Here is a 21,860-nt window from a genome sequence, read left to right on the forward strand (position 1 = left end):
AAAACAAATGCTTTAGATAAATGGAAAGAGTATATAAGGCACGCTCAAATATCTTATTTCCAAAATAGCTCTGGGATCCTTAATCAGTCTTAATTTCCTAGCCTTTACCTTTTACACACCCATAAAATCTGTCCTGTCTCGTAAACGCTGTTGGGAACTCCTTGTTCACAAACTGATTCATTCCCATTCCCCGCACAGCGCTTGATAAAGCGTAGGCGCCCAATAATGAATGAATGAGTTTGTAGAAGGAAGGCGGGGAAAAGTTTAGTTTTTCCGAGATAGGACTAGGAGAACTACAATGGCTACAAAACAACAAAAAAACCCAAACTTGGACAAACGCCTACTCTTGACTCTCAGAGTCCAGAAGACCAAATTACGTCCCGCCCACGGGCGAGAAACGGGAACTACTACCGTTCAGGAAAACCGGAAGTGCCTGGTCACGCCCCGCGCATGCGTGCATCCGTTCTGCGTGCACTTCCTACACTTATCCAGTCATCCAGTGAGAAAGCAGAGACTCAGACCCCTGCAGACCCCGGCGTCGTTAGTCCCCGCCCTACCGACGTTGCGCATGCGTCCTGGGTCGGTTCGCGCGCTCGGAGGCGGAGCGAAAGGGCTGATTTTCTTCTTATTCCCGCCCCTCTTCGCTCCCCACCTGCCACGTACTGGGCCCGAGCTCTCGCTAGGCTTGGTGGGTCCGTGCGATTGGCCGGGGCCCGCGCGAGTCTGCCAGCGAGGTGCGGCGGCCCCGGAGGGCAACCGAGTGGGCTGTGACCGCAGCCTTCCCCCAACGCCCCAGAGCCCGACGGTGGCGGCCTCGCACGGGTCTGATCAGCGGAGACCCGCGGAGGGGCGGCAGTGGCGGCCTCGGAAAAACGGTATGGCCGCTGGAGACGGGGGCGCGGCCGATTTCTCGGGCCAGGCGGGCCGGCAGACGTGGAAACGCTGCGAGGGCCTCGTTCGAACCGGCGAGCGCGGGGCGGGTGGGGTCGGAGGGGTCGTGGGAAGGCCCTGGAGGCCGAGGACTGAGGCTGGGCCGGGCCTCGCCTCGAGGAGAGGCCACGGCGGGGGAGGGGAGGCCGGGGGGGGGGGGGCGCCACAGGCCACCGTGGCAACGACGCGGACCTATGGGGGGGCTTTAGGACGTGTTTGAGCCAGCAAGGGCGCTTGTGTCGATCCCGCCTGCCTCCAAGGATTGGGACAGCCGGAGGGAGCGGAGAGGGACTTTTGGAGATCTAGGGTGGTCCAGTGCCTAATTCTCAGAGGGGTTTGGAAGGGTGAGAAGTGGGGAGAATGGCGCCTGTGGGAATTAGTTGATTGGGGGTCACCTGGGGAAGCCTTGTTCCTTGACTGTGTTAGTGCTTCATCAGGCGCCGTCTGGAGGCCAAACCCAGTCTAGTAGTGGTGATGACAACTAACTTTTCAAGAGTTTACTTTGCCAGGCAATATGCTTAGTAGTTTAGGTTCACAATCTCATTTCATCGTCACAAGGATTCTTCCAAATTTAGATATTTCCATTTTGCAGTCGGCGAAAGTGAGATTTGGAGAAGTGTTTGCCTGAGGTCACACAGCTAGTGGGAGAAATCTTTACCATCAACGCTGGCCCTGGTCAGGCATGATTTGAGCCCCCTTGCATTCTTTGGAGTACTCGAGGGTTGGTTTTGCTTAGGGTTTCTTTTTCTACCCTCTGGAGTTGCCTAAGCAAATTTACTGAACGGGGCCCTCACCACAGGGCTGGTGGAGGTTTGGTCCCTGAACCTGGATCCTGGTTCAAAGAGGCAGGCTTTTAACATGTTTCCTTGGGCATGTCACTTTACTCTCCAGTTCTGAGAACAGTGTTCCTGTTGGAAGATTTCATAAGTTAGTGGCCGAGTCATTTCTGGACTTCAGAGGGAGTAGGGCAGAGACACGATGAAAGGAGAAATGGGGAGCAGAAAAAGCTGTGAGGATGTCACCAGCAGCCCTGGGAACTAGTAGTTCATAGTAGTCTCTACTTTGTGATTGAGGCTAGAGAAAAAGAGGACGTGGATTCTACGGTTACATAAAAAATAGGGGGAAGGATTTTCCCTGGAAGGGAGAGAGTTTCGTGGTGCTTTTGTTTTTGTGATAACTTGTTTTATACCATGCCTTATGGAGATGACTGTACAAAATGGAGACGGCCTTAGGAAAGAAGAGCTGGTTCCTGGCCACAGGTAGTTTACAGTCTAGGGGAAGTACTAACCAGTAAGTGAATTTGCAGGCAAACATGGCAGGTGTCAAGTATTTAAAAAGAGGCTCATATTTTCAGATTCATTGGAACTGGGCAACAATTCCTTTATGATCAAAAGGATTATATCAATTATATTCATTGTTGAAAATGTCTCTAATTAGGGTTATGTCAGTTGTAGGGGGTCACCTCTAGCTAGTGTGAGGGCTTGACTTAGGAACTGACCTGATAGTACTGCCTTCTTTTAATCTCTTTATCAGAACTTTATCACTTGTCATTCATGTTTTGTTTAGGGAACAAAAAGTATTAAAAATCTTTACTTACTGTATGTCAGGCGCTATTCTAGAAGCTACTGAGAATAGGTAGAACTATCCTGCTGAAGCTAAGCCCTGGTCCTTCAACTACATTATTGATGGTTTACACATCCTGTAGGGAAGAGAAGATTACATAGATTGATTTGCTGAAGTTCTTTATTGCTCTCAGGCTGCAAGGCAAACAAAGTGAAATCTTAACCATCTTACTGAAGTAATTATATTCGGAATTTGGCACGTAGCAGGTATTTAAGTGTTTGCCAAATGAAGAGGGCTGGTTTGGCTCACAGGTGAAGGGGTTGTATGGAGGTTTCAGGTAATCAAAGTCTTCAGGAAAAGTCCATTGTCAGAATTGGCAGATGAGACACTGACTGTATTCTCTTTTTATGTTAAGACAAGCGTAGCATCTGGATGGTAGAACATAGTCCACTCTGTTCTTAACTGACCTTAGAGTGTTAGATTCTGTATTTGATGCACCATTTTAAGATGGGCATTAAAGATTCATTCATAAAATTAATTTGTTCAGAGGGTGGCAAGGGAGTCTAGAGACAATTATTTGATAAGTATTTAATTGGAAGGACATGTGGCATTTATATGAGGATGCTAGGGCATTTATGTATACTATTGATTAAATGAATTAGGATTCATGAAAACTTTCTTCAAATATTTGAAGTGTTGGTGTGTTGGGGGCCAGGTTGAGTGCTTTCACACACGCATAAAGGAGCAGATGTAGAGAACTAGGAAAACTAAATATGTTAATTAAATAACACTTTTAAGAGAAGAAAGCAGAATGCTGCTAGTAGAGAAGCATAGTTTTGAAACCAGAATGTGACCGGTAGGAAATGCTCTGTGGTTACAAATAACATGTTCATGAACATCTTGGTCTTGGAAAGAAGAGATAGGCCTTGAGAAGAAGAGATATTAACATATTAGTTAAGCGAAAGTGTATTTTCTGTTATTATAATGGTATTATCGTATACGATAATGGTATTAAATTACTAGAGACCGCAGGCATTATTTTGAATTTAGGATTGCAAAGTCATTATAGGAGAAGCATGCTGAATAACCTAAGATTAAAATAAGACCAAGAAGGCAGAATTCAATAGCAAGTTAGTATTTAGTTCTCTGACACTGTCTTATTTTTAAGGGTGCTGTCTAATCACACATACTCAGGTTTGGGGATGGGAGCGTTAACGGAAGATGGAGAAACAATAGTGGACAGTCTTGTTAGAAAGCTCAGGAGGATGTCCTCAAGTTCTGAAAATCGGAAAATTGGAGAAAATGCTCATGAGGTCTTTCTTATTTTAGCGAGAAAAATTTGAGACTATTTTAGTGTTCACACATACTTTCCTCTTCAGGGTTAGCATTTAATACACACAGGCTAGTAGGGTTTGGAAGCTAGTATTTAATGATTGTCCTTCCTTTAATGACTGTAGAATAATTAACTGTGCTAGGCACTGTTCTAGGCTCCAGAAATAACAGTGAACAAAACCATTTATTTCCCTATTTTCTAGTGGAAAAGAATAAAAATTAATACTTTTTAAATGTTTGGTACTGATTAGTGCTTTGCAGAAAATGAAGCTGAATAAGAAAGTGACAGTAAAGCCATTTTAAATTAGATGGCCAGGATAAACGTCTGAGAAGTTAACATTTGATCAGAGATCTACGTCATGTGAGGGGTGTGAAAAGGGCTCAAGGTTAAGGAAGTAGCAAGTGCCAAGTCTTGAGAACGAGATTGTAGTCTGAGCGTAGCAGAGTTGCCCGGGAGAGAGGTGGGAAGTGAGGTTAAATCAGGTCATAACCTTGTAGTTCTGGCTTTTAGCAAGAGTGAGATGAGACTCTTGGAAGATTTTAAAGTAGTTACACTAGATTTTATTTAACAGGATAACTCTGATGTGTTGAGGGTACCTTTGTTGGCAAGAGATGATGGTGGCTTGGATTAAGTTGATAGAGGTGAAGGGTTGGACTCTAGAGATGTTTTGAAAGTTGTGGCAACTAGATTCATTGGCAATTTGGTATATGTGAGGTGTGCGGGAAAGAGAGGAACTAAGTTTTTTTTTTATTGTTTATCTTGAATATCTTAGGAGAATTGTCATTAATAGAGATGGAGAAAACAAGAGAAGCACATTTTGAGGGGAAGATCAGGATTTTGTTCTAGACATGTTAAGTAAGAAATCTAAATCAGATGAGCAGTTAACAATATGGGTAAAATAATAACAGACATAAAATAATAAAACTTATTTTCTTATGCACATAATAAAACCAGTTCCAGACCATTTTACCATAAATATGGTAACATGGGAACAGTGAATTTCCTTTGAAACTGAGAATTTCTTAGATTTTAGTAGTAGCTTTGCTTTTTAGCATTTAAAATATGTTTTATAGCTATTTAATCATCAAGACCATTTTGTCAGTCTTTCTGTAGAGTTACATACATAGAACATCCTGGAGTCCACCATGAATGGGCAGTTGGATCTGAGTGGGAAGCTAATCATCAAAGCTCAACTTGGGGAGGATATTCGACGAATTCCCATTCATAATGAAGATATTACTTATGATGAATTAGTGCTAATGATGCAGCGAGTCTTCAGAGGAAAACTTCTGAGTAATGATGAAGTTACAATAAAATATAAAGATGAAGGTAAGAGTGTTTCTCAAGTTTTTAAAAATCTTAAGTATTACATGTATTCTTTTGCCCATTTTTCATTGAACTCTGAATAAAAATTGTTTCCTCCTTGATAATTGAGTACCACTTTCTTTTATTTAAGGGAATGCCTATGTAGTTAATTATACTTATAAGTTAAAAATTTGCCAAGTGATTTATTATTAGAAGGGGATGCTATTAGAAGGGGATATGTTAGGATACTGTTGCACATTTTTACAAGCCATATGTTTTTCTTTTATGCCTGTACAATTCTGGCTTCCTTTTTGCTTTAAAACCAAACTTTCACTCATATTTCCCAAAGTGAAAGGGATGTTAGTACATTTTGTATGAGAAAGGCTTCGTGGTCAGCTAAGTATGGAAAAGCTGTTTTTTTGCAGGAGTTTTCAGAGCACATAATATTCTGATGTACTTTCTCAGTTTATGCAGTGATCCTAGGCTGATTTGACTACAAAATTTTTTATGGAGATGAATTTTACCGGACGAATACATCATCAACGACATAGTGGAATTATATTAGTAGACTATCTTTTTTTTTGGAAACATAAAGCATTTGTTTATTATTTCTATAATCAAGGCAAAATCTCTTAAAACAAGTGGTCTTGATAATGGAAATATAATCAGAATCATTTTTCCTGCATTTACAGTTTGTTCTCTGCTGTTCCGACTGCAGGATTTCACACCTGCCTCAATAGACTCTCTTTATTTCTTTTTCTTTTAACCTGTCATCTTTGTTAACATCTCTAGTGAAATTGGGCTTTAGGTGGTTATTGGTATCTTTATTACTGCTGAATTTACTTCCAGTCTGTTTCATCTTGATCTCAGCACTTGGCACTGCTATCCACAGCATCATTTTATGAATGCTCTTATTTCTCTGACGCTGTGCTGTCTCAGTTATCTTATCCCTAATAGCTTCTTTATTTCTCTCTGTGTGTCGGTTTAAAGTAATGTTAGCTGTTAGCATAAAAATCTTAAAATCTCAGTGGTTTAACACTCAAGAAATCATTCAGGGGCCCAGGTTGACAGAAGCTCTGATATCTTCAATACATGGCTTACAAGCTCACCTTGAGCATTGGCATTTAGCAAGCAGATGCATGAAGACGGAGTGTAGAGCATTACATGGGAGATTGTACTCTCTAGGCCTGGAGGTGGTGTGTGTCATTTCAGCTCACATCACATTGACCAGACCCCAGTCACATGACTGTGGGTTGGGTGGGAACTGTCCCTGGTTAGATAGCCACTTTCTAACAACTTACCCTGTGGAAGGGTAGTATAAATCACTGATGGCCAACTAAGCCAATTATTTCACTGGAGGTATAATATGCCTTTCATTTTTTCAATATTTCATATAATGTTGAAAAGTGAAAGTGTTAGGTGCTCAGTCGTGTCCCACTCTACGCAACCCCATGGACAATAGCCTGCAGGCTGCTCTGTTTATGGGATTCTCCAGGTAAGAATACTGGAGTGGATAGTTATGCCCTCTTCCTGGGGATCTTCCTGACCCAGGGATCAAACTCACATCTCTTGTGTCTCCTGCATTGGCAGGCAGATTCTTTACCAGCTGAGTCATAGGGGAAGCCCCTTCATCTAATGTTACCCAAAACTAATTTTTGAGGGTCATCCATGTTAAGGAACAAAAAAGGAGAGAGTTTTCTTCTTATTCTCTTCCCTAATAACCTCATCTCTTTACAATACATTGATTATCCCGTTTGACTTCCAAATGTGTGCGTAAATGTGATCCGTTTGTTTTTTTGTTTGTTTGACTTTACACCTCAAGTTTTTAATGGTTTTACCTGAGATGATTTGCTCTTACCTCAAAGCTGACAATGAACTTGGGCAAACTCCGGGAGATAGTGGGGGACAGGGAGGCCTGGTGTGCCGCAGTCCATGGAGTTATAAAGAGCTGGACATGACTTAGCGACTGAGCAGCAAAACCTGAGATGATTTGCTCTTACCTCAGAGTTGGCATATCTTAAACCACCTTTACTGTTTTACTGCCTTTCTCTTAACTCATCTTTATTTATGGAAGGGTCAGCCAACTCCTTTAAAGGATCACATAGTAGTTTAGAATTGTGGGTCCTATAAGGCTTTGCTAATCTTTTTTCTAGAACCTTTTAAAATTATAAAAACTATCCTTAGTTTGAATTCTTTAAGCCAGAATTTATCCATTGATTGTAATTTGTGACTCCCTAGCTTAGGGTATCCTCGTTGTTGAAACTGTTTTCTACATCTGGTTATCACATTTAATTTATTTTTCATCGTGTTTTTGAGTGCTTTTTTAAATTATACAGATTTGTGTTCTATAAATTGTATTGGGCACTAGTTTGGAGAGCTGACTTAGGTAAAGAATTCCTGATGTCATAGATACTCTATTTCTGTTGGGGAGATCAGAAAAGAAAAAAACAGTTATAGAAATTTACTTCTTTTACATATGTACTTAAAAATATGTTTATGAGTAGAATCCCTAAAGTTGAGCATTAGATGTGTATGTTTTAAAAAAAAAACAAAACACTGGTCTGCTGTAGAGAGATGATAAAACTCTCAGTTATGGCTTTAATTGCCATCTTTATCCAAAATAAGCAGCCTAATCAGTGTTAAAACTGGTGTGCAGAGCGTGGCTGGAGCAGCCTCTCAGCCTCCCCATGACAGCCCGGCTCCCCGAGCTGTGTCTGAGGATATCTTGCAATGGCTTCTCTTCTGTTCTTTCCCTAACCTTTTTTCCCTAGCCCTTTGAAAGCTTTTGAACAGGCAATTGATACGCTGATTATAGTATTCGTTATCCTTGGGATCTAGGGGATTTCAGAAATTTGTGTACATGAGTATTTTTCCTGAGAAGAATTGATGGTTTTCATCTTAGTGTTGAGATGACTGGGGACCTGAAAGACTCAACTGTCTACCCATTTATTAGAACAATTTTGCAGGAAAAAAGTTTGCAGCCTTTTTAGTTACTGTTACATATGGCTTCCCCTCCCTTTGTGTCAGTGGTGTTTTACTGTGCTTAGAATTAAAATTTGAACCTTGAGAAGTTTCTGATAAATATATTTAAATATCTTAGAAAGGATTTTATTCTAAACTGTTATTTCCTTCAGGTGATTAGTAAAAATTACATTAATCTTAGCTATGTGTTGGCTCTTCTTATAAGAATAATATAAATATCTTGCCACGAAAGAAATAAAATTTATTTAGTATCCTTTTGGATAAATACATCTTCCCTAGATCCTTTATGCTTTAAGGTTTTATGGAAGATTCTCTATGCTCTGTGATCCACATTTTGCATTTTAATGGATATATATCCTAGCTTACTACTGATGCAAATCTGAAATTTTTATTTGTTTCAGATGGAGATCTTATAACAATTTTTGATAGTTCTGACCTTTCCTTTGCAATTCAGTGTAGTAGGATACTGAAACTGACATTATTTGGTAAGTGCTAAACTAATATATTTACTCTTCTTTGTATTTTTATAAAATACTTTTTAGCTTTTTTCCTTTTAAAGATTCAAAATTAAGTGATAATTTTTTCTGCTATATCAGAATTTTTAAATTTTAAGGCTTAACTATATTCTTTGAAGATTAATAGAAAGTAGACATATTTTAAATAACCCATCTGCTGTTACCCTAAATAATAATGTATGCCACTTGTATAAGTGTTTCCAGGGTCGAAAATAATTTTCAGGGTTAAAACTGCAATTTAGTTTAATTCTTTAAGAATACATAATTGTTTTCTAATGTAGTATGTTTCTACTTATTCTCAGGTTTAATGTATAGGACTGATAGCTACATGAGTTTGAGCAAGCCCCAGGACTTGGTGAGATGGACAGGGAGACTTGATGTGCTGCAGTCCATGGGGTCACAAAGACTCGGACACGACTAAGCGACTGAACTGATACTATTTTTAGACATTATTTTTTAAGGAGTATTTCAAGATCTGAGATAGTTCTGATAAAAAACAAAAACATAAGACTAAATTTAATCTTACAGATTTTATTTTCTTACAGATCATGACAGATTGGCAAGGCAGAACACTTAAGGGAAAAGATAGAAATGATTGCAAAGTTAAAGTAGTAGCATGGTTATGTGAAAAAAAATGTGGACTTTTTTCCTGAATATGTTGGTTGGCACTTTTAAAAATTCTGTAGCACTGACTCGCACAGTTCCATGAAGTAGGATCAACGGCCAGCTGGTTTAATTTGTGTTTATTTCATCTCCATCTAAGAAGGTGAATATGAATCACTTTAAAATGCTAGTAACAAAAACTACTAAACTTTTTTAAAAAATAAAAGGTATCTCTTTACAGTATTGAGTCTTAAAATACCTAACCACTATTGGCCAGCTACCAGGCACTAGGCAAACTGAAAATCTTCATCTCAGAAACACTGAGAATGTACTGGATAAACAACACTGAATATATTTTTTGAATTACACACCTAAGGTTGCTCAGGAATGTGAGGAAGATGTCAGGGACCAAAATATAACTGAAATGAAAAACCAGGGCCTGAAGTACCAAAAGCTGAGGCTTAGGACGCTTTTTGGTGGTGATGCTGAAGGTTTTAGCCTGCATGATCTAAGGATTTGTCACTTGCTGTCTACATGGTCCTAGACCCTCAGTGACTTTACTGTCAAAAAGCAGATTGTAGAAGAAAAATATCTCTTCATTGGTAGAGGAAAAGTCAAGAAACTGATAAGGAAACTCTCATCTATCCCGAGCTGTCAGAGGTTTGTGAAAGCTCTCTTAAGAATGTATAACCATGACCCTTTGGAAACTCCCACACCCAGATACCACCATGAAAAGTTCAAGAAACAAAGGCAAAAATCTTCTCTGGAGGGTATATGTTCTCAATCCAAATAACATAGGCTTCTACAGATAAAATCCTGTTGATGAACTTAGAGTTCAAAACTGCAGGACACATGAAACAGCCACGTGAACAAGAAACAGCGGGCACAACTAGTAGGAGAGTTAGATTTCCAAGAACTTAGTAGACGTGTTAATAAAATATGTATTGTTATTAGACATAAAAGAAGAAATAATATAAGAACTAGGCATTATGGAAAAACATTAAAAAAACTTAAGGTAGATAAACAGAATCTGTTGTATAGTATAGGGAATTATATTCAATATCTTGTAATAACCTATAATGGGAAAGAATCTGAAAAAAGAATACACACACACACATATATACATATATATGTGTACGTATAACTGAATCATTTTGCTGCACCCCGGAAACTTAACATTGTAAATCAACTGTATGTCAAAAAACAAATCCCTTAGAAAAGAACTTAAGATAACTTTTGGAAATGAAAAATATAATCGTTGACATTAAATACTAAATGGAGAGAGCAACAGATAAGTGACAGCTGATGAGGGATTTAGTAAAGTGCAAGGTAGTCTAAAGAAATGAGAGAATAGAGCACAAAAGCACAGGGTTGGAGAATAATGAGAGAGGATTTGAGAAAGTCTAGCCTATTTCCTGGGGAAGGAAATGGCAACCCACTCCAGTATTCTTGCCTAGAGAATGCTGTGGATGGAGGAGCCTGGTGGGTTGCTGTCCATAGTGTCACACGGAGTCATGACTGAAGTGACTTAGCGTGCATGCATGCATTGGAGAAGGAAATGGTAACCCACTCCAGTATTCTTGGCTGGAGAATCCCAGGGACAGAGGAGCTTGGTGGGCTACCATCTGTGGGGTCGCACAGAGTCGGACACGACTGAAGTGACTTAGCAGCAGCAGCCTATTTCAATTAAGACTCTAAACACGGAGAGATTAGGGGAGTGGAAATATATGAGGAAGAAATGAATAAAGAATTTTTCAGAATTATATACATTATAGATACCTTCAGTTATAGGAGGCATGGTGGATCCTGGGCAGGGTAAGTAAAAATAAATCTCCATTGGATGTATTGTCATGAAACTGGAGAATATATAAGACAGATAATTTTCAAAGTAGTCTGTGTGAATTATACTGATCACCTACAAATTTATCAGACTGCTAATAGACTTCTTCATATTAATAATAATAGAAAATAGATGACAGTAGAATAACATCTTACACTCTTCAGAAAAAGATGGATCGAAAAGTAGCATTCTTTGGTCTGTTAAACTTAAGGAATAAGGAGAAATAAAATCATTTTCAAACATTGACTAAGGATTTACCAGTCTTGGATCCTTGTTAAAAGAATTTTTTAAATGGTTAGTCAGCAAGAATGAAATTTGAGTCCAGAAAAATGGTGAAAGATGCAAGAAGTTGTGAGCAGATAAACTGGTTGGCATGTGTAAATTTAAATGAGCACTGATTATTTAAAAATAATAGCTTTAGAAATATAGAAACAAGATGGGACAAAGTACTGAGAAATAATTATATGTAAGAATGGAGAGGATGATAGGAATTAAAATATTGTAAAGACCTGGATTATTTGGGAGGGGGGTAGTAATTAACTTAGGTTTTTTAAATTGAAGTATGCATTTCTAAAATGTAAGCGTGATTATTGAAAGTCTGGAAATAGCCAGTACAGGGAAAAGAAGGAAACAAAGGGTACTTGGTTAGCTGAATGGGGAGGAAGGAGGAAAAGAAACAGAGAAAACTTCATAAATAGAAAGTAGCACAAAATACTAGCCACAGTACACATAAACGGACTAAACAAACAGAGTTAAAAGACAGACTCTTGTATTGGCTAAACAGAATTTTGTTACATGCTGATTATAAGAGAGATACCAGAAGATTATTGTGCAGAGTTTGAAAGTAAAAGGCTAGGTAAGTTTGTAAACAAAACAAACTCAAAGCTAGTGAGTAATATTAACAGAATTGACTAATTATTAAGTGAAAATTTTATTAGTAATAGTCACTTCATTGTGATAAAAAATAATTCTCTGGGAAGATGTAACAATTCGGAACATTTATACATTATAGCCTTAGATTTTTCTTCAAGGAAAAATTGACAGAAAAAGGAAAAATTTGTAATCATCAGAGAACTGTTAATACTCTTCTCTTCAAAACTGATAGATCAAGCAGCCTCAAAATTTAAGCAAAACAGATACCAGCTTGATCATGTGCATCTAGCAATCAGGACAGGATTCAGTTTTGCTTTAGTGCATTTGGACATTTATAAAAGTTGACCATCTATTAGGTTTTCCAGTGAGTCTCAGTAAATATCAGATAAGGAATATGTTAAAGATCATTTTCTGTGGTTTCATTAGAAACTGTTGGGCAAAAAAGATAACCCAAACTCCCATATTTTTGCAGATAAAAATATGCTTTTAAGTAACATACCATAGAAGAAGTCATATTAAGAATTAGATTTCTAATTAGTGATGATTTTTACATGACAAAGTTTTTAGAGTATGCTAAAGCTAAATACAAAAAGGATAGTGTAAGTCCAGATAACTTAGAAAAAAGAAAATAATAAAAAGCAGAAATGAACTAGAAGTTGGGGGAATTGATGGGATCAGTTATATATTTTGAAAATATATAACTAGCAAAATATATAACTAGCAAACCTCTATTAAGTTTGCTTTTTTAAAAAAAAGGCACAAGGAAGCAATATTAGGAATGAAAGGGAGTTTAACCTCAAAGATTAATACATTGCTGTGAAGGAGAATGAGCACCTTAGAGAACAACAGGATGTCAGTAAAAATGTGTTAGAAAGGATTTTTCATAGGGCTTGAGCTTGTGTTAGATGGCTTTGCATAGGGTTGAAGGAATGGGGCTTTGCTCTAGATTGGCTGTTGTCAGGAAGTGGGGGTAGTCCTCTGATAGGTAGTAATCCAATGATTTATGATTTACCTATTAGGTAGTAGTCCTATGATTTATCTTACTAAATCTTATCCAAAAGATATGGGGGGTGAACTGAGGCTAAAGCTTGCAATTGGTAAAATAGTGTCACTCATAATTAGCCAGGGATGTTTGGTCATTTTTGTTGTCTGGTCCATGTTTTTATGTCTGAGTTCTCACATGATTATGGACTGGCTTTCTTTTTTGTTTTGAGCTACATCAGTCCCAAAGTGATCTTTAATGATAGCTGGTGGTGGTCTTTCAGTTCAGTTCAGTCGCTCAGTCATGTCAGACTCTTTGTGACCCCATGAACCGCAGCACGCCAGGCCTCCCTGTCCATTACCAACTCCCGGTGCCCACCCCAAACCCATGTCCATTGAGTCGGTGATGCCATCCAACCATCTCATCCTCTGCCGTCCCCTTCTCCTCCTGCCCTCAATCTTTCCCAGCATCAGGGTCTTTTCAAACGAGTTAGCCCTTTGCATCAGATGGCCCAAGTATTAGAGTTTCAGCTTCAACATCAGTCCTTCCAATGAACACCCAGGACTGATCTCATTTAGGATGGACTGGTTGGATCTCCTTGCAGTTCAAGGGACTCTCAAGAGTCTTCTCCAACACCACAGTTCAAAAGCATCAATTCTGCTGCGCTCAGCTTTCTTTACAGTCCAACTCTCACATCCATACATGACCACTGGAAAAACCATAGCCTTGACTAGACGGACCTTTGTTGGCAAAGTAATGTCTCTGCTTTTCAATATGCTGTCTAGGTTGGTCATAACTTTCCTTCCAAGGAGCAAGGGTCTTTTAATTTCATGGCTGCAATCTTGCTTTAAAAAAAAAATGTATTAAAATGCAGTTGATGTACTGTTGGTGTGTTCTGAAATTGTTTATGTTCAACAACCTACATGTGAATACCATGCCAGCTTAGAGCAACACAAAAGCCTGTCTTACAGTACAGGGCCAGTTCTTAGCTTTCAGGAGCTCCTTTTCTTTTCAGCTATTAAAGAGAAAACAGTAATACCCAGTAAAAGCCAATAATTGATACAGGTAAGAAATTATATTGAACTTTCTCATAAATACATAGGTAGTATGTAAAATACTGGTGGATTAGCTTTTAAAAGCTTTTATTGGTTTGATGTTTGAAACATGTTCTACAAAAAATCTCCCTGAACCTTTATTTTCAAGTAGATGTCCTTTTCTAATTTGATGCCTTAGGAATTTGTAAATAGGTAAGATATACACACACACATACACATATAAATTGTCAGTATATAAAATGCATAAAATACTTTAGTTTAAGTTTTGAACTCTTACTTTGAGGTTTTCATTCAGAACTTTGTGTCACTTTTTTATAAATTAATAATCTGAGTGGTGACAGTGTTTGTTGCTGGAAGAAGGATCCTGTTTTTTTTTTAGTTAGCTGAAAGTCATTTGGATAAAATGGGTAATTAAATGAGGTAATATTACCCTTTAAAAAAAAAAGCCCAGTGATTATTGAATAATCTTTGACTTTTCCTGGCTTGTGTGCTTCTTTTAAAATAACTGCTTTGAAGGACAGTGGTGATGTGAATTTGTAAATTCTGCATGTTTTTAAAAGAGGTTACTTTTTTATTTAGGGCAGTTATTTTAGGTAGCTAATTTTTTATTGGGTCAGAAGTAGGCAAGAAGTATAACAGACCTACAGTCATATTATATGTTTAATAAGGTACTTATTGTATTATTTCAAGCTATAAAAGAATTGTGTGAAGTAAAATGAGCCTTTGAAGGTACATAATTTCTATTAAAATATAGTATATTAAAGCTTCTGTAATTTTACTTTATTTCACTGTAGTTCTTTTAATGATATTTTTTCTTTTCTTTTTTTTGGTGGGGCTTATAGGTCATAAGCCATAGGTCATCAGCAAAGACTGGTGAATATTTACTTCTTCCAAAAATAAATTAGCAATGAAAATCCTTTCCTTAAAAAGTTATTTGAATGATATCAATAGGTATCTTGTTTGAGTTCAACTTTTTAAAAAGTTGTTTTGATTTTTCCTTGTTACATATAATTCTACTTATATATTTATTCAGGAATATTTCTTAAGTTTAAGAATATGAATGCTTTTATTCCAGTTAATGGCCAGCCAAGACCCCTCGAATCAAGTCAGGTGAAACACCTTCGTCGAGAACTGATAGAACTTCGAAATAAAGTGAATCGCTTACTGGACAGCTTGGAACCACCTGGAGAACCAGGCCCATCCTCCAGCATTCCTGAAAACGGTAGACCATGAAGTCATTTTATTCTGATTTATCCTTAAGACTTTTTGCAGATTAAAAAAAAAATTCTTCAGCAGGAGTAAAATGGCACGTCCGTTGTCATCCTTTCTTGTTTCTGTGTCTGTGCTAATATTCAGTTATTCAGTATCTGGTTTCCCAAACCTGGCTGTTCATCAAGATTGTTGTCGTGTTAGTCAGTCAGTCGTGTCTGACTCTTTGCGACCCCATGGACTGGAGCCCACCAGCCTCCTCTGTCTGTGGAGTTCTCCAGGCAAGAATACTGGAGTGGGTTGCCACGCCCTTCTCCAGGGGATCTTCCTGACCCAGGATCGAACCCAGGTCTCCCACATTACAAGCAGATTCTTTAATGTCTGAGCTACCCGGGGAACCTTGTTCATGAAGATTACAGGGAGATTTTATTACACCAATCCTGGATCTCATCACAGACCTCCTGGAGGGCAGGGCTGGGAATCCCATTGTTAATCCCATTGTGCTGTCTGGGTGATTGTTTTACAGGTAGTCTTAGACTCCTGGGTTATGACATAGGTCAGTTTTCAAATCCCTTTGACGTTTGAACTCTTTTCAGTGTTATAGTTAATTAATGAACCTTAGGAATGGAAATCATTTCTTGAGTTTTATGTGATATATGAAGTAGTTTCAAGTAAAAGTAATTTTAGATTAGTACATTCAAATGTTGAAATGTTTATCTTAAGCACAGTGTTCATAATATGCAAAAAAATTTTTTTTCCCATTTACAGATGACTACTATTTAGTTATAATAAATATGACATACTGTTTATGTTATATTATGACAAATTTGGAACTGAAAGTAGTTTGGGGACCAAATATTAAATGTAGACTGAAATTTAAATATGGCTTGAAAGTAGATTTTAAAAAATTTGCCTTCTCAAATTTAATATTCTTAGATGTTGCACTTTAAAAATATACACTTTTTAAAAATCACTTTTGTGTTTGCGTGTTAGTTTCATAGGTTTAAAAGTGTCTGTATAGTGAAATAGTATTTTATAGATTTTGGATTACTGGTTATAAAGGGCTTAATAGAAGATGATTTTGTGGGAAAGTAACATTGTACAATCTCTTGCAACCTTTAGATTCTGAAATACTCTAAATTTTGGAGTTTAATTTATAGTTATAGTTTAAATAAAGATGCCTTTCTCAATCATTTTCTGCTTTCTCCAGCCATATGGAATTGTGTTAATGGTAGATGACCTGATAAATATTGGGTGATTGATTAGTAATTTCTAGTTCCACCTCTAGATTTCAGAACATACTAAAAAGATTTGCTGAGGTACAATGAAATCTTTCCAGCCTCTTTATGATAAACCCTTTGTATTCAGGTCAAAGCACATTGCCTTTTCTTGACCTGTCTCTCCACACAAAAATCAAAACCTTGGCCATTTTCCCAGAAGAAATCATAGATGTCGATATAACAACACTTGCATATAATTTTAGGGGCTTGAAGCATCTGTAGAGTATTATGAAACTTAGATCAAAATTCAATAAGTAGAGCCAGTACTGTGTAGAAATTACCTATAGATTTACAAGCTTTTTGGTTTTGGTGAAACAGCCTTTCTGTTCATTACTTCTTGCTACATACTGCTTTTCTTTATGAGTTTATTTCCATGCGTTTATATGTTTTATTGTTCACCTCTCACCTGTGTTAATGAAAGAGATGTTAAAAATTGGCTTCTCCTCTGCATGTTGGGAATTATATCATATGTTGTTTCTTTATGTGGCCATCCTTCTAGTCATTGTGTTGTGAGTTGCCTAATGAACTGAATATGACATTCTGTGTTTTATTCTTATAGACAGTTGTAGCTTATTTTTTTGATTGCTCTCCTGTACTTAGAAAGATTGCTTAACTCTTGACCCTCCTTTCTTTTATGAAGTTTCCTAAGCTTCTAAGCTGTTAGAACATATTCTGATTTAATAATCTTCTCAAGGGGGGAGAAAAGAAACAAAAACATAAAATAAGCTGCATCAGAAACTTTCAGAAACATCAGAAGTCTAGCTCACCAGAAAAAACGACTACCAGTCAGCTGTCAGAGCTCTTTAGAATCCTGTGGCTTGCCCTCACCCAGAACATGCAGCTACCTATGTCCTTCACCGTCTACTTCTGTAGTGGACTTGGACAGTTGCTTTCCTCCGTGAGTCAGATGATGTGTGGGTCACCTTAAATACTGGACTGACCTGTTGAAGTATCTCCGCAGTAGCTACTGGAGCAGATAGTAGGCTAGTGGATATACATTGTGTTCCCTGATGAATTTAGTTTGCCATAAGTGGAAGGATTCATAGGTATTGAAAGATAGCAGTGTGAAGGGAAATAATCCTAAAATTGGTGTGATATGCTCTTGGGATATGGTCTTAGAATTGAAGGAGGGAAGTTGGTGAGGAAGATGGATGACTGGCAGGCATTTTAAAGGAGTACTTATAAAAGTTTTCCTACGGAGATTTAGCAGATACTGTTCTAACTAGAGGAATGATAAGAATAAAAGAGCTGCAAGCCCGTGTGTGCTTACAGCCCACTTGGTTCATAACATTTTTTCACAAGATCAACTTTGGTCGTGATCACAGAGATGATCTAATGCTCATTTACTTGGTTGGTAACAGAAAGGAATTGATAACATCAGTTACTTCAGTAAATGGTTAGCAGTTTTCTTTTTGTTTACTTGTTTAGTTTGTTTTGTTTGTAATTTTTTTTTAATATTACAAGTTTCTATTTATAAAATGTACGTTATTCTTCAGTCTTTTCTTTCGCAAGGTAGTAGTATAAATGTGTGTTTAGAACCTTAGTATCCTGAGAAGAAAAGTGGGTGGTTTAAAGTTTTTCCTGCTCACAATGTTTAAAATTCTACTTTTCAAAATATTTTATTATGGAAAAATTTTAATATGTACGAAAGTAGGCATAATAGTATAATGAATCCCATGAACCCTCACAGCTTCACCAGTTATCAACTCACAGCATCATGCCATCTATACTCACACATTTCCACCCCTCCCATGTTGTTTCGAGCAAATTTCATACACACATCTTTTATCTGTAATAAGAATTTTAAAGAAAGACATAGTAAATTAAAATATGTGTTGGCTTGAGGTTTCCATGTACCAATAGATAAGTAGAAGTAAAGCATAAAAGTTGATAATCATAACTTTAGTTAAAAAGCTTTTTATCCTTTTAGAAAATAAAGCATTAGTGCACAATATGTGTTTGATACTAGGATATATGTCATAGGACTCCAGAAAGAAGGGTAAAATATTTCTCTGTGTAAAGATGCTTGTATTTTTTTTTCTTATCTGATAATTCTTAGGGAAGTACATAGATATAATTTTTTATAAAAGGTATTACTTATCTTGCATTTCTTTTTGACCTCGCCCCCTATTTTACAAAAATAAAAAGTGTAAATAGGAACAAAGAAGAAAGGAAAATTATAATCCTGTACTCAGAGATACCCTCACCATTCCAGACTTTATGCACATATGTATTTCGCTATCATATATTTTTTATGCCTTATTGAATATAGATAAAATAGAAACAAGTTTTTGCTTATTTCTTTTATAGATACTGTGGATGGTAGGGAAGAAAAGCCTGCTGCTGCTGATTCTTCTGGTAAACAGTCTACTCAGGTTATGGCAGCAAGTATGTCAGCTTTTGATCCTTTAAAAAACCAAGATGAAATCAATAAAAATGTCATGTCGGCGTTTGGCTTAACAGATGATCAGGTTTCAGGTAAGTTAGTGCCTTCCTCGAATCCCTTATTCTCCCTCTCCTTCCATTCTTCCCCTTCCTTCTTTAATAGAAGATAACTTGCAAATGGTGAAGTGCTCAAATCTTAAGGGCTCATCTTAGTTAGTCTTTACGTATATATACACCTATGTAAAACACCAACAAGATCAAGAGGCAGATGATTTCCAGCTCCCTGCAAAGCTTTCTCATGCCCTCTCCCAGTCAGTAGAATGCTCCTTTTTAATGAATAACCCCTGATTGGTTCAAGTAAATTTTATCAAAAGTAGAATTCAGAGGGTTTACTTTTTTAAAAATATGAATCATTTTAGAATCTTATTTCAGATTTCTTGTTGGACTTAGATTATGTTTGATGGCTTAGTCTCTCTTCTGATCTTAAATTAGGGAAATTTAATTTTAAATGTAGAGTTCTGGACAGTTTAGTGTAGAAAGTGCTTTTATTTGAATGTTTTTAACCTTCAAACAGTGTCTTTACTGTGCTTTCTTTGTATATTTTGGGCATCATTTCTTTCTCTTTTTTGGGGGGGGGGGCATCATTTATTCAACTTTTTTTCTGCTTTTTCTCTTTTGGGATTCCTATTACACATCCACTGGGGAGCGTGATACTATCCCATTGGTTTCTGAGGTTCCTTTTCTTCACTCTTTTTTCTCTGTGTTCTTCTGATTGAATGATTCCTGTTGATCTCTCTTCAAGTTCACTAGTGTTTTTCCTTCCATTGTCAATCTGCTGTTAAACCTTTCTAGTGAGTTTCCCCTTTCATTTATTGTGCTTTCAGCTTAGAATTTCCATTTGGTTCTTTTTATAGTTTTAATTTTTTTTCTGTTAAGATCCCTTGCCTTTTCATTCATTAATATTGTGTCAGTCAATCGCTCAGTCGTATCTGACTCTGCGAACCCACCGGGCTCCTCTGTCCATGGAATTCCCCAGGCAAGAATAGTGAACTGGGTGGGCATTCTCTTCTCCAGGGGATCTTCCTGACCCAGGGATCAAACCTGGGTCTCCTGCATTGCAGGCAGATCTTTACCGTCTGAGACAGCAAGGAGGCCCTTAGTCAGGTGGTTAAGATTGTATTTCTGTTCCATTTATTAAGGTATTTTTGTCTTAGAGTCTTGTGAGGGTTTTTGTTACTGTTGCTCTAACACACACACACACCACTCCTTTTTCACCGATAGTGAAGCCCCTGGCAGCTCTGCTCAGCGCTTTCAGCTCCAGATGCTGCTTTTTATTCTGTGCCCTCTTGGTGTCACCCTCTCCCCACCTAATTCTATGGTCAGCTGGGGCTTTGGAGCTTATATTCAGATTTTAGATCTCATTTCTTCTCATTCCTTCCTCAGTGGCTTTTCCTCAGATTTCTAGCTATGTAGCCGACCATGAAAGTAACACTGGTTTTCTGCAGCTGAAGCTGCGGAGATCACGGTTTGCTGTTCTTACCCACTGTAATTCCATGGAGGGTAAACTCTTTCCTGGTGTTTGCCAACATTTGGCTGACTTCCAATAATTTGAAGTACTTGTTTTCTTCTTTTTTGACCAGGGTTTTAAATTGTTATTTTTGGGAGGTTTTACCTGATCACTTTACTTTGTCATTATCAGTAACTGGAAAGATAGGATTTTTCTATTAACTTTCTTTTTCTTTGAGATTTTTATGGGGTTATTTATCAAAGAGAATTGTGTAACATTCTGGAAAAGACAAATACTTGTATATCATGTATGTTGTTGGCAAAAGAAGACATCAGATAAGTGGTCTGTCTGAAAAACAGAAACTTTTGTAGATTAACTGAAACACAAGTTAATATTACAGCTTCTTAATATATAAGACTTCAAGATATGCCAGGTAGAGGGAGTAAATAGTTATATACGAGGTTAGGCTTAAAAGTTTAATGAAGAATATAGTATAGACCAGAATAATATGATCACTATGATTTATATTGTATTTGAAGACCATTTTTCTGGTAGCTTTGTATGTTGAATTGAAGTAGGAAAAACCGCACACATAGAAAATGCCAGGATACTTTGTAGTTACTTGGGTTATGTGAAAAACCTAGCAGCAGTAGTGAATGTAGACTTAGGAAGGAGGGATAAAGCGATAACGATAGGATAAGCAACAGTAATAGCTTACCTGCAGGGAGAAAAGAGGAATTGAAGTAATGTTTTTTAGAATAATAACATAGTCTTTTTGTTATCTGTGTTACCCTTCTGAGGAACGTGTGTGTATTTGTCTACATGTAGGTAAACATCAGTGAAATGGCGGTGCACAGGAGTGACCACACATCTCACTCTGGCACTCATCGGTTTCTCTTGCATGGCCACTACCATTATCCTAGTTTAGGTTCTCATGAATACCTGAACTGTCAGCTTCCAACTGTATGCCTAACACAGTGCTAGGAAGTCTTGGGATAGACCAGTGCAAAGGATAGAGGTTTGGCCTCAGGGAAATTAGTCTGCTACTAATAACAAGTACTTACGTAGAGTTTTTTAGGTGGTAATCACTTTTATAAGTTCTTGCTATATAATCACTTTTAGATTTCCATTTAAAATATACTTTATATTAGCCATATTGATATATTTAACATGTTTTAATAATGTTTTAATGTTTATTTTTAATATATATTTTTGTTGAGGTATAGCTGATGCTACGATATTATATAAAGTTTCAGATGTTCAACATAGTGATTTACAATTTTTAAAGGTTATGTTTCATCTATAGTTATTATAGAATATTGGCTATATTTTCTGTGATGTATAATATATTCTTATAGCTTACTTATTGTATATATAGTAGTTTAGACCTCGTAATTCCCCTATGCGTCTTGACCCTCCCCATAAAATTACTTTTATAAGCACTTGCTATAAGCTCTTATTAACTCATAACCCTTATGTAACCTTATGAAGTAGGAAT

General features: G+C 37.3%; 1 protein-coding gene across 4 annotated transcripts in view; it reads left to right on the forward strand.

The window, feature by feature from the left end:
* Window positions 1-669: 669 nt before the first annotated feature.
* Window positions 670-21,860, forward strand: part of TFG (trafficking from ER to golgi regulator) — a 31,133-nt gene continuing 9,942 nt past the window's right edge. For 2 of the 4 annotated variants that reach the window (XM_061134021.1, XM_061134024.1), the window contains exons 1-5: window positions 672-875; window positions 4,929-5,155; window positions 8,515-8,598; window positions 15,057-15,203; window positions 18,781-18,948. In XM_061134021.1, coding sequence (XP_060990004.1) covers window positions 4,972-5,155; window positions 8,515-8,598; window positions 15,057-15,203; window positions 18,781-18,948 — 583 coding nt within the window. In that variant the 5' untranslated portion in view covers window positions 672-875; window positions 4,929-4,971. Of the gene's footprint in view, window positions 876-4,928; window positions 5,156-8,514; window positions 8,599-15,056; window positions 15,204-18,780; window positions 18,949-21,860 lie in introns of all 4 variants that reach the window. The other 2 variants (XM_061134022.1, XM_061134023.1) reach the window with 2 other exon arrangements.

This window comes from Dama dama, chromosome 31 (assembly GCF_033118175.1).
Source record: "Dama dama isolate Ldn47 chromosome 31, ASM3311817v1, whole genome shotgun sequence".
NCBI lineage: Eukaryota > Metazoa > Chordata > Mammalia > Artiodactyla > Cervidae > Dama > Dama dama.